Source organism: Pelobates fuscus, chromosome 9 (assembly GCF_036172605.1).
Source record: "Pelobates fuscus isolate aPelFus1 chromosome 9, aPelFus1.pri, whole genome shotgun sequence".
NCBI classification, from domain to species: Eukaryota; Metazoa; Chordata; class Amphibia; order Anura; family Pelobatidae; genus Pelobates; species Pelobates fuscus.
Genome location: NC_086325.1, coordinates 169,980,544 through 169,996,487, shown reverse-complemented (window position 1 = coordinate 169,996,487; position 15,944 = coordinate 169,980,544). Strand labels below are relative to the sequence as shown.

At 52.7% G+C, this 15,944-nt stretch overlaps 2 protein-coding genes across 2 annotated transcripts in view; one reads left to right on the top strand and one right to left on the bottom strand.

Annotated features, from left to right (window-relative positions):
• Positions 1-3,761: 3,761 nt before the first annotated feature.
• Positions 3,762-12,604, bottom strand: SSNA1 (SS nuclear autoantigen 1). The gene is made up of 3 exons (XM_063431815.1): positions 12,530-12,604; positions 6,134-6,333; positions 3,762-3,994 (listed from the first exon to the last, which is right to left on the bottom strand). The coding sequence occupies exons 1-3, from the start codon at positions 12,579-12,581 to the stop codon at positions 3,890-3,892; spliced, it is 357 nt and encodes a 118-aa protein (XP_063287885.1). The 5' UTR covers positions 12,582-12,604; the 3' UTR covers positions 3,762-3,889.
• A 188-nt stretch (positions 12,605-12,792) lies between these two features.
• The window catches only part of ANAPC2 (anaphase promoting complex subunit 2), a 41,322-nt gene continuing 38,170 nt past the window's right edge, over positions 12,793-15,944 (top strand). Inside the window, exons 1-2 of the mRNA XM_063433102.1 lie at positions 12,793-13,008; positions 14,897-15,519. Coding sequence (XP_063289172.1) covers positions 12,922-13,008; positions 14,897-15,519 — 710 coding nt within the window. The 5' untranslated portion in view covers positions 12,793-12,921. The remainder of the gene's footprint in view (positions 13,009-14,896; positions 15,520-15,944) is intronic.

The following is a 15,944-nucleotide window of genomic DNA, read 5'->3' as shown; positions in this document are numbered from 1 at the left end:
ATCACACGCCAACAGGGAAAACATGGAAAATTTCAAAACAATTTCAACACTTTTTGGAAGATGAGGAGGACGAGGGCAATTGGGCAGCACTAACACAAGCAGGTTCTTCTTCATGTCTCGGCTGTTTTTGTAGGAACCTTTCCATTGTCTGCTGCCTCTGGCGCCTTTTAAGCATCCCTCGGAAAGGGGACATGATGTCTGTGTCAAAACTGCTCACAAGTCTGTGGGCTAGAGCCTTATCTGGGTGGTGCTGCTGTACAAAAGTCTGTAGGTTTACCCACATTTGGCATGCCTCCTTGAGTTCCATGGAAGAGAGCTGTTCCTCACTCATTTCCTCCTCCTCCTCAAATGCGATCTGCTCCTCCATCGCCTCCTTCTGCAATTCCACCAGCTCCTCGGTGGTTAGGTCACGGTCGTGTTCCTCCACCAGCTCGTAGGCATCCTCATCAGTCACCTCCAGGCCCATGGTCCTCCCCAAGGAAACAATTTCCTCCAACACTGTTGACTCTGGTGCACGTGCAGAAGCACTGGAGGCAGGTTTCACAACACAGTCTGGCCACAGGTTGCGCCAAGCAGAATTTAAGTTTGTCTGGCTGACCCCGGCCCAGGCAATGGTGATAATCTGCAGACCGCTCACAATGTCAAAATGCTCTCTCCAAAATTCATGGAGGGTGAGGCTTGAGCTTGAGGGTGAGGCTTGAGCGATCTCAAAGCATCGCCGGAAAAGCTCCCTTGTGTAGAGTTTTTTTAAATTGGAGATGACCTGCTGGTCCATTGGCTGGAGTAGTGGGGTGGTGTTAGGCAGAAGGAACATGACTGTGGCGGAACCAACCTCGCCACTGTGGACTGGAGAAGCCTGGTTGCTAGCCTCCTGCCTTGCGACTATGGCCCCTGGACATATTGCCCTTTAAAAACTATATCTGGGCTTAATGGATTTTTATATTGCTGTCTCTGGCGCTTTAAATGGGATGTACAGAGACTATGGACACCTGGAATATGTTTAAATACCTTGCTAGGGATTTGGTAGTAAAAACCGTTCGTGTCATTTTCATCATTCCCTTTGTCTCAGTGTCTGGGTGGCCGCCATTTCGGGACTTACACGTGTTTGCGGCCATCTTGCGCACGAACGGCGGTGTTTGCCTGTGAACGCATGGAACTAAAAACGGATACGTAAATAGGCGAACACCGCTGAGACCTCCATACATCCATAACTTCGTGCTTGAACTACTGAACAACCGGCCGTTCGGTAGTTATACTTAATTTACTAGGGGGAGTCTAGCGACCACCGATATTCGACTGGATGGCACGAATTTCATCCCTTTTCATCATACGAACGAGGACCGACCGCAAGGCCAAAACTTATGGAACCGTTTTCGGCTAGTTGGTCTGTGCGGTCGGTCAAATCTTTGGAGCCCTATAACTCCCGAACCGTTTATCCGAATGAACTGATTTTTGGATATGTTGTCCCCCTGAATAAGAGCTATCAAACTGTGTTGGATTTAAAGGTGTACCCCCTGTTTTTGGGGTACATCCAGAACTTGGGTAAAAAATGTGTATGCTCCAATTATGTTAACTGTTTATCTGAGGGGAGGGGATGTGTGGGTTGGACCTTGTATGTAATTGGTTATTTCCAACCTCCCCCTGGGTGTGTTCTATTTGTACCTGACTGTAATAAAAGCCAGGCTGGATGTGCCAGTCTAGAGTTCCTGCTTAACCCTCAAAGTGAAGTGTCGTCTCATTATTGGGGGAGGATTTATTGCATGCTGTTCCAGTTTGACTGCTAGGAGTGCAAACCTATTCGTATGGTTCCTATTCAACTGTTTACAGCATTCAGAGGCTTGAGAGGATTTATATGCTTCTCCGATTCGGTGATTGTGGTGTCTGCCAGAGTGCTTGGAGTCCTCAGGAAGCGCTAGGAGCATCCTTTAAACGGAGGTACCCAGTCGGGGTGCCAGGCGATCCGTTACAATGACCTTGATGAAATTAAAGTCCTCCAGCAAGTCTTCCTCGAGGTCTGGAGGATGGGCAGGAGCATTGTCCATGAGCAGCATGGCCTTGAGTGGCAGGTTATTGTCCACAAGGTACTTCTTCACAGCATGACCAAAAACCGCATTGACCCACTTCACAAACAAGAGGCGTGTGACCCAAGCCTCTGGGTTAGACTGCCACAAAACGCTCAACTGCTCCTTGTTCACCTTGAGTTTCTTGAAGGCCCGTGGGTTCTCTGAATGGTAGACAAGCAGGGGCTTGATCTTAAGGTCCCCACTGGCGTTGGTGCAGAACAGGAGGTTGAGACGGTCCTTCATCGGCTTGTGGCCAGGCAATGAGGTCTCCTCTTCTGTGATGAAGGTACGCTTTGGCATCCTCTTCTGTGATGAAGGTACGCTTTGGCATCCTCTTCCAGAAGAGTCCAGTCTCGTCGAAGTTTTAGACCTGCTGAGGAAGGTAGCCCTCTGAAACTATGACCTCCAGGAACTCCGTAGCAAATTCCTCAGCTGCAGCAACATAGGAACTTGCAGCCTCTCCATGCTTGACCACACTGTGGATGCCAGATCTGGTCTTGAACCTTTCGAACCACCCCCTGCTGGCCTTGAAGCCTTCTGAATCTGCTGACGTTCCTGGCTGTTTGAGGAGGTCAGCGTGCAAGGCCTTGGCTTCTTCGCAGATGAGCGCCTTGGTCACTTAGTCCCCTGCACGCTGCTTCTGTTCAATCCAGAGCAGGAGCAACTTCTCGACCTCCTCCAGAACAGGTGGCCGTTGCTTGGAGACCCTGGTGACTCCCTTGGCTGCATCTCTCCCAGTTATCTTCTCTTTCATTTTTAGGATTGTACCGATTGTGGATGCACTCCTTCCATACTCTTTGGCAAGGTCAGTCAATCGCATTCCTCCTTCATGCTTCCTGGTGATTTCTTTCTTGTCCTCAAGCAGAATCATCTCCTTCTTCCTCTTCCCAGCTTCCGCTGCTTTCTTGGGTGCCATGACACCACCGTCCCTAAGTATGCAAAAAAAAAAAATGCTTTGCAACCACATGAGCTGATATGGAAAACAACCCCACAATGCAAAACACACAGTAAAAGGCATGCACAGCACATGAGCTGGCATGGAAATCCCCCCCAGAATGCAGAACACACAGTAACAGGCATGCAAACAACTAAGCTCAGCTCCCTACCTTTCCACCTCTTGAGATGCACCAAAAAGGCTCCAAATCTTGCTGCAAATGGCTCCAAAACCTCTCCAACACCTCCACACTCCACACTCACGTGCTACCCAGACTCCATTATGCAGGGGGCGGAGCTATAAACCGATCACTTGTTTCATATTACGAAAAAAATTCGTAAACCGAGGCATTTTTTTTTTACGAATTCTCATTCGTAACCCGAATCTTTCGTTTACCGAGGCGTTCGTTAACCGAGGTTCCACTGTACATTGAATGAATCCATTTGTATGGGGAATGCTCAGCGCCTCCATGCAGAGCGTTGATTCACTGAACGTAGGTGCCGCACAGTGTACGGCACTGACCCAGGAAGCACGTCTAGTGTCTCTTGTGACTGTCATTGGAGGCGTCCCACGGGGAGCAATGTAAACACTGCATTCTCTCTGAAAAGACAGTGTTTACTGCAAAAAGCCTACAGGGACTGACTAAAGACACCAGAACAACTACATTAAGCGGTTCTGGTGACTGCAGTGTCCCTTTAAGATCAGCTACCATTGTCATTGCAAATTTATCAAACCCCGGTTTAGTAAATCAAACTAAAAACATCTGACATTTCACAGAAATATAATCTTTATTAAACTGATTTCTGCACAAGGTAATAAAACATATATATGAAAAATAAAAGCGTTGAGTACAGCGATTGCTATGTTACATGGTGATGGCCTAGTGGCAGTCTCAGGGCTGTGTGGTATTTACACTGCCTCTCACGTCCGTGGCTTTCCCCAGATTTCCAGCTTCTCTCTTCAATACGTTCAGCAGAGTTTGGGAGCTCTCCAGTATCTGAAAGGAAAGGCTCGATATTAAACGCCATCGCAACACACGTAGGCAGAACGCTTCCCAACTCCGTTTACACGCAGTCAGGCTTCAAAGTACTTCCTAACATACATTCGAAACAGCAGTATCAATCTTACGACTCACACAGCCTCCATGAAAAGAAGGTCTTGTTTTTACAGCACTGTGTGTTTACTTTAGAAGTTCACACCTATTGCTCAGTTACTTGAAATTTTATCACACACACAGGAGGCTCCTGCAGGATCTAGAAAACCATTAACAGAGCAGGAGAGAAGGAATTGTAAGTGTGTAGGGTGGCTGTGTGACTCCTAGCCAGAGGAGGTGTGACTATAGTTGCATAAACAAAGGGATTTAACTCCTAAATGGCAGAGGATTGAGCAGTGAGACTGCACGGGCATGATCGATACAGCAAGACTGCTTCATTACTATAGTGTCCCTTTAATACACGTTTACAATAGCAATACTGACAGGCCTGGACATTTCTAGAAGTTTATAAAAAGTGTGTGGCTTTCCTCCCTCTGTTTGACAAGCCCAACACTGCTCGTATTATATGGGACTCATGACAGATCGTACCATGCACAGTGCGCTGGCAAAGCCATGATTGGAAAGCTTCCCAGCAAATTATCGAGATGGAATATTTTGGCTCAGAATATGAAAGTCGTTGTCTTGATAAGCTCCATGATACCAGCTGCAGTCCCCCTGCCTTGTTTTCCCATGGGATAATGTGGTTAACAGATTAAATTCACTGAGGATTAATAATATCGGGGGCATGTGATAACCAGACTGTCTGGGCGAATGTGAGCAACTACTAAACCCAGACAGCACGGAGACACTTAATACAGAGACAGCACGGAGACACTTAATACAGAGACAGCACGGAGACACTTAATACAGAGACAGCACGGAGACACTTAATACAGAGACAGCACGGAGACACTTAATACAGAGACAGCACGGAGACACTTAATACAGAGACAGCACGGAGACACTTAATACAGAGACAGCACGGAGACACTTAATACAGAGACAGCACGGAGACACTTAATACAGAGACAGCACGGAGACACTTAATACAGAGACAGCACGGAGACACTTAATACAGAGACAGCACGGAGACACTTAATACAGAGACAGCACGGAGACACTTAATACAGAGACAGCACGGAGACACTTAATACAGAGACAGCACGGAGACACTTAATACAGAGACAGCACGGAGACACTTAATACAGAGACAGCACGGAGACACTTAATACAGAGACAGCACGGAGACACTTAATACAGAGACAGCACGGAGACACTTAATACAGAGACAGCACGGAGACAGCTTGCGAGGCTCTGCATTAATTGTGTAACAGGCAGCAGAAATGTCCAATAGACCAGAAACAGGTCCATACAATCATTTCCTGACCGACATCCCCTGCTGAGATTAGAATTAACAGAATTCATCAGTGGAGACGTAAAATCCACGTTCACATAAAAACATTGGATAGATTTAAGAATGAATCTGGAATAATCATGGAAATGGACAGATAACGTAAAGGATCCTTTTTATTCAATGTATCCCGATAGCAGAATGAAAATCTTAGCTTTTCGCAGAGATAAATATATCCTGATAACAGCATTCAATAACTAATACAAAGCACACCCCCCGGCATGGCACAGCCACAAACCGCGCGCCCCTCTCAGGCCTGGCACAGCCACAAACCGAACATTCCCCAGCCTGGCACAGCCACAAACAGCACCCTCCCCTCCCCCCCCACCCCCCCCAGCACTGATACACAGCGTGCCCACCACCAGCACAGACACACAGCCTGCTCCCCCACCCCCACCGATCACCCGCCGGCCTGGCTCAGCCACAAACAGTGCACCCCCGGCCTGGCACAGCCACAAACAGCATCCCCCCCCCCCCTCTGGCCTGGCACAGCCACAAACAGGAACCTCTCCCCCCCCCCCCCAGCCTGACACAGCCACAAACCTAACATTCCTCAGCCTGGCACAGCCACAAACAGCACACCCCTCCCCCCCCCCCCCCCCCCCCCCCGCACAGTCACACACAGTGCGTCCCTCGGCCTGGCACAGCCACAAGCAGTCATGCTCCCTTGCCTGCCAGTACTGGGTACATACCTTCATGTAAGCAGCCTGGGTTTCAGCGATAGTTTTGTCAAACTCGTTCCGAGATGCCATCTTTCTGGCCAGGTTCTCGTTGACCCGTGACAGCTTCTCCGACAGGACACGGATGTCATTCTGAAGTTTGTTTTTCTCCTCCTCCTCTTGCAGAATCTGTCGGTTCAGCTCGTCCCTTTTACTGCACAAATCTTCAATGCCTGAATCAGGAATAAGAGAAAGAATGAATTATCAAAACGAGATACATAACATCGCCAGCTTTATAGAATTCATTTACTAACCAGAACACCCAATCATTTGAACCCCCTGGACTGGCAAAGCCACAAACTGTGCGTCGCCCCGGCCTGGCACAGCCACAAACAGCGCGCCCCCTCCCGGCCTGGCACAGCCACAAACAGCGCGCCCCCTCCCGGCCTGGCACAGCCACAAACAGCGCGCCCCCTCCCGGCCTGGCACAGCCACAAACAGCGCGCCCCCTCCCGGCCTGACACAGCCACAAACAGCGCGCCACCTCCCGGCCTGACACAGCCACAAACAGCGCGCCCCATCCCGGCCTGACACAGCCACAAACAGCGCGCCCCCTCCCGGCCTGACACAGCCACAAACAGCGCGCCCCCTCCCGGCCTGGCACAGCCACAAACAGCGCGCCCCCTCCCGGCCTGACACAGCCACAAACAGCGCGCCCCCTCCCGGCCTGACACAGCCACAAACAGCGTGCCCCCTCCCGGCCTGACACAGCCACAAACAGCGTGCCCCCTCCCGGCCTGACACAGCCACAAACAGCGTGCCCCCTCCCGGCCTGACACAGCCACAAACAGCGTGCCCCCTCCCGGCCTGACACAGCCACAAACAGCGTGCCCCCTCCCGGCCTGACACAGCCACAAACAGCGTGCCCCCTCCCGGCCTGACACAGCCACAAACAGCGTGCCCCCTCCCGGCCTGACACAGCCACAAACAGCGTGCCCCCTCCCGGCCTGACACAGCCACAAACAGCGTGCCCCCTCCCGGCCTGACACAGCCACAAACAGCGTGCCCCCTCCCGGCCTGACACAGCCACAAACAGCGTGCCCCCTCCCGGCCTGACACAGCCACAAACAGCGTGCCCCCTCCCGGCCTGGCACAGCCACAAACAGCGCGCCCCCTGGCCTGACACAGCCACAAACAGCGTGCCCCCCCCCGGCCTGACACAGCCACAAACAGCGCGCCCCCTCCCGGCCTGACACAGCCACAAACAGCGCGCCCCCTCCCGGCCTGACACAGCCACAAACAGCGTGCCCCCTCCCGGCCTGACACAGCCACAAACAGCGTGCCCCCTCCCGGCCTGACACAGCCACAAACAGCGTGCCCCCTCCCGGCCTGACACAGCCACAAACAGCGTGCCCCCTCCCGGCCTGACACAGCCACAAACAGCGTGCCCCCTCCCGGCCTGACACAGCCACAAACAGCGTGCCCCCTCCCGGCCTGACACAGCCACAAACAGCGTGCCCCCTCCCGGCCTGACACAGCCACAAACAGCGTGCCCCCTCCCGGCCTGACACAGCCACAAACAGCGTGCCCCCTCCCGGCCTGACACAGCCACAAACAGCGTGCCCCCTCCCGGCCTGACACAGCCACAAACAGCGTGCCCCCTCCCGGCCTGGCAAAGCCACAAACAGCGCGCCCCCTCCCGGCCTGGCAAAGCCACAAACAGCGTGCCCCCTCCCGGCCTGGCAAAGCCACAAACAGCGTGCCCCCTCCCGGCCTGGCAAAGCCACAAACAGCGTGCCCCCTCCCGGCCTGGCAAAGCCACAAACAGCGTGCCCCCTCCCAGCCTGGCAAAGCCACAAACAGCGCGCCCCCTCCCGGCCTGGCAAAGCCACAAACAGCGTGCCCCCTCCCAGCCTGGCAAAGCCACAAACAGCGCGCCCCCTCCCGGCCTGGCAAAGCCACAAACAGCGTGCCCCCTCCCAGCCTGGCAAAGCCACAAACAGCGTGCCCCCTCCCGGCCTGGCAAAGCCACAAACAGCGTGCCCCCTCCCGGCCTGGCAAAGCCACAAACAGCATGCCCCCTCCCGGCCTGACACAGCCACAAACAGCGTGCCCCCTCCCGGCCTGGCAAAGCCACAAACAGCGTGCCCCCTCCCAGCCTGGCAAAGCCACAAACAGCGCGCCCCCTCCCGGCCTGGCAAAGCCACAAACAGCGCGCCCCCTCCCGGCCTGGCAAAGCCACAAACAGCGCGCCTTCCCCGGCCTGGCACAGCCACAAACAGCGGAATGCAGTCTGATTTAGCAGTATTGGGAATGCAGTCTGATTTAGCAGTATTGGGAATGCAGTCTGATTTAGCTGTATTGGGAATGCAGTCTGATTTAGCAGTATTGGGAATGCAGTCTGATTTAGCAGTATTAGTGTAGTCTGGTTTCACACCTTAGTATCAGTACAGTGTGGTTTAGGATTAGCAGCGTTGTCTGATTTCGCAGTGTAATGGCTTTGGCAGCAACAATTTAGTGCGGTTTGGCAGAAGCAGTGTAGTCTGGTTTAGTAGAGTCACTAATGTCTGGTTTAGAAGTAATAGTGGAGTCTGGTTTAACAGAGTCAGTGTTGTCTGGTTTATCAGTAATGTCTGGTATGGCAATAGTAATGCAGTCTGGTTTAACAGCAATGTAGTCTGGTTTGACAGTAGTAATGCAGTCTGGTTTGGTGGCAATGTAGTCTGATTTACCAATAGTAATAGTGTAATCTTGTTAAGCAGTAGTAATGTAGTCTGGTTTTAATAGTAGTGTAGTCTAGCATAACAGTAATGCAGGCCAGTTTAGTAGTAGTTATGGTGCAGTCCGCTTTAGCAGCAGTAGTGGTGCAGTCCGCTTTAGCAGCAGTCGTGGTGCAGTCCGCTTTAGCAGCAGTCGTGGTGCAGTCCGCTTTAGCAGCAGTAGTGGTGCAGTCCGCTTTAGCAGCAGTAGTGGTGCAGTCTGCTTTAGCAACAGTAGTGGTGCAGTCTGCTTTAGCAACAGTAGTGGTGCAGTCCGGTTTAGCAGCAGTAGTGGTGCAGTCCGCTTTAGCAACAGTAGTGGTGCAGTCCGCTTTAGCAGCAGTGGGGGAGAGGGGGTGTAGTCTGGTTTAGTAGCAGTGGGGGGGAGGGGGGGTGTAGTCTGGTTTAGTAGCAGTGGGGGGAGGGGGGGTGTAGTCTGGTTTAGTAGCAGTGGGGGAGGGGGGGTGTAGTCTGGTTTAGTAGCAGTGGGGGGAGGGGGGGTGTAGTCTGGTTTAGTAGCAGTGGGGGGAGGGGGGGTGTAGTCTGGTTTAGTAGCAGTGGGGGGGAGGGGGGTGTAGTCTGGTTTAGTAGCAGTGGGGGGGGGCGGGGTGTAGTCTGGTTTAGTAGCAGGGGGGGTGTAGTCTGGTTTAGTAGCAGTGGGGGTGTAGTCTGGTTTGGTAGCAGTGGGGGGGTGTAGTCTGGTTTAGTAGCAGGGGGGGTGTAGTCTGGTTTGGTAGCAGTGGGGGGTGTAGTCTGGTTTGGTAGCAGTGGGGGGTGTAGTCTGGTTTGGTAGCAGTGGGGGGTGTAGTCTGGTTTGGTAGCAGGGGGGGTGTAGTCTGGTTTGGTAGCAGTGGGGGTGTAGTCTGGTTTGGTAGCAGTGGGGGGTGTAGTCTGGTTTAGTAGCAGTGGGGGGGTGTAGTCTGGTAGCAGGGGGGTGTAGTCTGGTTTGGTAGCAGTGGGGGGTGTAGTCTGGTTTGGTAGCAGTGGGGGGGGGCGGGGGTGTAGTCTGGTTTAGTAGCAGGGGGTGTAGTCTGGTTTAGTAGCAGGGGGTGTAGTCTGGTTTAGTAGCAGTGGGGGGTGTAGTCTGGTTTAGTAGCAGTGGGGGGTGTAGTCTGGTTTGGTAGCAGTGGGGGGTGTAGTCTGGTTTGGTAGCAGTGGGGGGTGTAGTCTGGTTTGGTAGCAGTGGGGGGTGTAGTCTGGTTTGGTAGCAGTGGGGGGGTGTAGTCTGGTTTAGTAGCAGGGGGGGTGTAGTCTGGTTTGGTAGCAGTGGGGGGTGTAGTCTGGTTTGGTAGCAGTGGGGGGTGCAGTCTGGTTTAGTAGCAGGGGGGGTGTAGTCTGGTTTGGTAGCAGTGGGGGGTGTAGTCTGGTTTGGTAGCAGTGGGGGGGCGGGGGTGTAGTCTGGTTTAGTAGCAGTGGGGGGGTGTAGTCTGGTTTAGTAGCAGTGGGGGGGCGGGGGTGCAGTCTGGTTTAGTAGCAGTGGGGGGTGCAGTCTGGTTTAGTAGCAGTGGGGGGGGTGTAGTCTGGTTTAGTAGCAGTGGGGGGTGTAGTCTGGTTTAGTAGCAGTGGGGGGTGCAGTCTGGTTTAGTAGCAGTGGGGGGTGTAGTCTGGTTTAGTAGCAGTGGGGGGGGTGTAGTCTGGTTTAGTAGCAGTGGGGGGGTGTAGTCTGGTTTAGTAGCAGTGGGGGGGGTGTAGTCTGGCTTAGTAGCAGTGGGGGGGTGTAGTCTGGTTTAGTAGCAGTGGGGGGGGTGTAGTCTGGTTTAGTAGCGGGGGGGGGTGCAGTCTGGTTTGGTAGCAGTGGGGGGGTGTAGTCTGGTTTAGTAGCGGGGGGGGGTGTAGTCTGGTTTAGTAGCAGTGGGGGGGTGTAGTCTGGTTTAGTAGCAGTGGGGGGGCGGGGGTGTAGTCTGGTTTAGTAGCAGTGGGGGGGTGTAGTCTGGTTTAGTAGCAGTGGGGGGGTGTAGTCTGGTTTAGTAGCAGTGGGGGGTGTAGTCTGGTTTGGTAGCAGTGGGGGGGTGTAGTCTGGTTTAGTAGCAGTGGGGGGGCGGGGGTGTAGTCTGGTTTAGTAGCAGTGGGGGGGTGCAGTCTGGTTTAGTAGCAGTGGGGGGTGTAGTCTGGTTTAGTAGCAGTGGGGGGGTGTAGTCTGGTTTAGTAGCAGTGGGGGGGTGTAGTCTGGTTTAGTAGCAGTGGGGGGGTGCAGTCTGGTTTAGAAGCAGTGGGGGGGTGTAGTCTGGTTTAGAAGCAGTGGGGGGGTGTAGTCTGGTTTAGTAGCAGTGGGGGGGTGTAGTCTGGTTTAGTAGCAGTGGGGGGGTGTAGTCTGGTTTAGTAGCAGTGGGGGGGGTGTAGTCTCGTTTAGTAGCAGTGGGGGGGGTGTAGTCTCGTTTAGTAGCAGTGGGGGGGTGTAGTCTGGTTTAGTAGCAGTGGGGGGTGTAGTCTGGTTTAGTAGCAGTGGGGGGGTGTATTCTGGTTTAGTAGCAGTGGGGGGGTGTAGTCTGGTTTAGTAGCAGTGGGGGGGTGTAGTCTGGTTTGGTAGCATTGGGGGGTGTAGTCTGGTTTAGTAGCAGTGGGGGGGTGTAGTCTGGTTTAGTAGCAGTGGGGGGGTGTAGTCTGGTTTAGTAGCAGTGGGGGGGTGTAGTCTGGTTTAGTAGCAGTGGGGGGGGGTGTAGTCTCGTTTAGTAGCAGTGGGGGGGGTGTAGTCTCGTTTAGTAGCAGTGGGGGGGTGTAGTCTGGTTTAGTAGCAGTGGGGGGGTGTAGTCTGGTTTAGTAGCAGTGGGGGGGTGTATTCTGGTTTAGTAGCAGTGGGGGGGTGCAGTCTGGTTTAGTAGCAGTGGGGGGGTGTAGTCTGGTTTAGTAGCAGTGGGGGGGTGTAGTCTGGTTTAGTAGCAGTGGGGGGTGTAGTCTGGTTTAGTAGCAGTGGGGGGGTGTAGTCTGGTTTAGTAGCAGTGGGGGGGTGTAGTCTGGTTTAGTAGCAGTGGGGGGGGGGTGTAGTCTGGTTTAGTAGCAGTGGGGGGGTGTAGTCTGGTTTGGTAGCAGTGGGGGGGTGTAGTCTGGTTTAGTAGCAGTGGGGGGGGGGTGTAGTCTGGTTTAGTAGCAGTGGGGGGGTGTAGTCTGGTTTGGTAGCATTGGGGGGGTGTAGTCTGGTTTAGTAGCAGTGGGGGGGTGTAGTCTGGTTTAGTAGCAGTGGGGGGGTGTAGTCTGGTTTAGTAGCAGTGGGGGGGTGTAGTCTGGTTTAGTAGCAGTGGGGGGGTGTAGTCTGGTTTAGTAGCAGTGGGGGGGGGTGTAGTCTCGTTTAGTAGCAGTGGGGGGGGTGTAGTCTCGTTTAGTAGCAGTGGGGGGGTGTAGTCTGGTTTAGTAGCAGTGGGGGGGGTGTAGTCTGGTTTAGTAGCAGTGGGGGGGTGTATTCTGGTTTAGTAGCAGTGGGGGGGTGCAGTCTGGTTTAGTAGCAGTGGGGGGGTGTAGTCTGGTTTAGTAGCAGTGGGGGGGTGTAGTCTGGTTTAGTAGCAGTGGGGGGGGTGTAGTCTGGTTTAGTAGCAGTGGGGGGGTGTAGTCTGGTTTAGTAGCAGTGGGGGGGTGTAGTCTGGTTTAGTAGCAGTGGGGGGGGGGTGTAGTCTGGTTTAGTAGCAGTGGGGGGGTGTAGTCTGGTTTGGTAGCAGTGGGGGGGGGGGAGGGGGCTCACATTTGACCAGTTCGTTGTTGTAGGTCTGCAGGGCGGCTCCCTGTTGGCTCATTGCTCGGCTCGGTTCGGTTCGGTTCGGTTCTCGGCTTCGGTCGGTTTCTCTCCCGGGGCTGCTCCCCGCCTGGTTACTCCGTCACGTGACCTACATCGCCCCGCCCCCGTCCCATTAACCAGTGACAGGACGTTGGGCTCTCCACGTGACCTGCCGTACCCATAGCGGGGCGGGGCGAGGAGTAAGGCAGTTTGCGGTCGTCATAGAAACGGTTTGGAGTGGCAGAGCGCTACACACTAGAGATCCAGCGTTCCTGTCACAGCCGCGCTCTGACTCTAGTGAGTGGAGCCGTGACGTCACATGTGTGCGCCGGCCGGTGTACCGCTGATCGTGAGGCGCCATGGCTCAGCCCGGGGTGGAGGAGCTGTCATCGGCCTGGAACACCCTGAGCCTCGGCCTCGTCCCCCCCTCCGCCCTGGCCTGGTCAGTGCAGCTCGGGGACACCCGAAATCAGGCAAACCCCCCCTCACCCCCCTCTCAAAAAACAACCCCCCCAATAACCCCTCCCCCCAATAATAATATCCCCTCACCCCCCAATAATAATATCCCCTCACCCCCCCCCAATAATAATATCCCCTCACCCCCACCATTAATAATAATATCCCCTCACCCCCCATTAATAATATCCCCTAACCCCCCCAATAATAATATCCCCTAACCCCCCCAATAATAATATCCCCTCACCCCCCCAATAATAATATCCCCTCACCCCCCCAATAATAATATCCCCTCACCCCCCCATTAATATCCCCTCCCCCCAATAATAATATCCCCTCACCCCCCCCAATAATAACTCCCCCAATAATAATATCCCCTCACCCCACCAATAATAACCCCCCAATAATAATATCCCCTCACCCCCCCCAATAATAATATCCCCTCACCCCCCTAATAATATCCCCTCACCCCCCTAATAATATCCCCTCACCCCCCCATTAATATCCCCTCCCCCCAATAATAATATCCCCTCACCCCCCCCCAATAATAACTCCCCCAATAATAATATCCCCTCACCCCCCAATAATAATTCCCCCAATAATAATATCCCCTCACCCCACCAATAATAACCCCCCAATAATAATATCCCCTCACCCCCCCAATAATAATATCCCCTCACCCCCCCAATAATAACCACCCAATAATAATATCCCCTCACCCCCCAATAATAACCACCCAATAATAATATCCCCTCACCCCCCAATAATAACCCCCCCATTAATAATATCCCCTCACCCCCATTAATAATATCCCCTAACCCCCATTAATAATAATATCCCCTCACCCCCCAATAATAATAATATCCCCTCACCCCCCCTAATAATATCCCCTCAACCCCCTAATAATATCCCCTCACCCCCCCTAATAATATCCCCTCACCCCCCTAATAATATCCCCTCACCCCCCCTAATAATATCCCCTCACCCCCCCTAATAATATCCCCTCACCCCCCCAATAATAATATCCCCTCACCCCCCCAATAATAATATTCCCTCACCCCCCCCATTAATAATATCCCCTCACCCCCCCATTAATAATATCCCTTCACCCCCAATAATAATATCCCCTCACCCCCAATAATAATATCCCCTCACCCCCCCATTAATAATATCCCCTCACCCCCCCATTAATAATATCCCCTCACCCCCCCATTAATAATATCCCCTCACCCCCCATTAATAATATCCCCTCACCCCCCCATTAATAATATCCCCTCACCCCCCCATTAATAATATCCCCTCAACCCCCAATAATAATATCCCCTCAACCCCCATTAATAATACCCCCTCACCCCCCAATAATATCCCTTCTCCCCCCCATTAATAATATCCCCTCACCCCCCCCCATTAATAATATCCCCTCACCCCCCCCATTAATAATATCCCCTCACCCACCCATTAATAACTTTCCCTCACCCCCACCATTAATAATATCCCCTCACCCCCACCATTAATAATATCCCCTCACCCCCCCAATAATAATATCCCCTCACCCACCCATTAATAACTTTCCCTCACCCCCACCATTAATAATATCCCCTCACCCCCATTAATAATATCCCCTCACCCCCCCATTAATAATATCCCCTCACCCCCCCCATTAATAATATCCCCTCACCCCCACCATTAATAATATCCCCTCACCCCCCCAATAATAATATCCCCTCACCCCCCCAATAATAATATCCCCTCACCCCTCCAATAATAATATCCCCTCACCCCCCCAATAATAATATCCCCTCACCCCTCCAATAATAATATGGGTGCCTATAGTGGTACTTCTTGAATATAATCCCATGTTTCTTTATGTTCTGGTAGATGGCTCCCAGATCTGGCTCCTTTGAAACTGTCGGAGAAGGTGACCTTAAAGCTGCCCTGGATATCTTGCACTGCTACGACCTGCACTGCATTCTTGAAGACTGGTTTACGGAGGTCTTGCAGACGGACCTGCAGAGGAACATTGCCCCGGAGTTCTGGAACGGTATAAACCAGCACGAGAATGCTGTTGAAGAGCAGCATTGTATCTTACTTTTATTGGACACATTCCGACTACTCATGTCTCGCCTGGACCCCTATCTGAGAAGCCTGGATCTCTTGGGAAGATGGGCGGACATGGGACTGCTTCTGGGCTCCGATTCCCAGACTCTGCGAGACAAAGTGTACACCATGTTTAAAGCTATTCTCTTCTTCTCCACTTCCAAGAACTTTCAGAACATGATCCAGCTCTTTTACAGCCGCACCTTCAAGATTTACATGAAGCCGAGGAGGAGGGGAGATGACAGCGTCAGCGATTGCGACAGCAGTATGAATGAGAATGAAAGAGAGAGCGACTCGGAGGACAGAGGAGCAGATGAGGCTGTGTGTGCTGGTTGTGAGAGTACCAAGGACCTTTGCTGGTGCCAGTCTGCCATGGAACAGTTTCAGCAACTCAATGACATTTTGTAAGTATTGGAAAACTGTTCTGATTGTACTAGATTCTCTTAAATTAGGGCTGGTCAGACTATAGTGACATGGGCTCTGCTTTTTATGGTTGTCCTCTTTCATCTACCATCTAATCGGTATGAGGCGAACTGCATTGTGGGAAAGGTAGGACTCCATAATAATAAGAGTCTCTCTCGCAGCAACCAATATTCCCTCCACCCATATATATGAGCGTATACACACTCTCTCGATATGTACACACACACACACTGGTATACACTCTCTCTCTCGATGTGTACACACACACTGGTATACACTCTCTCTCTCTCGATGTGTACACACCCACTGGTATACACTCTCTCTCTCTCTCGATGTGTACACACCCACTGGTATACACTCTCTCTCTCGATGCGTACACACCCACTGGTATACACTCTCTCTCTCG

Coding starts and splice junctions, on each gene's coding strand:
- SSNA1 (XM_063431815.1), bottom strand. CDS start 12,581: ATGAGCCAACAGGGAGCCGCCCTGCAGACCTACAACAACGAACTGGTC. Junction 6,334..12,529: donor CAACAACGAACTGGTCAAAT/GTGAGCCCCCTC, acceptor TTCCTGATTCAG/GCATTGAAGATTTGTGCAGT. Junction 3,995..6,133: donor CCCAGGCTGCTTACATGAAG/GTATGTACCCAG, acceptor CTTTCCTTTCAG/ATACTGGAGAGCTCCCAAAC.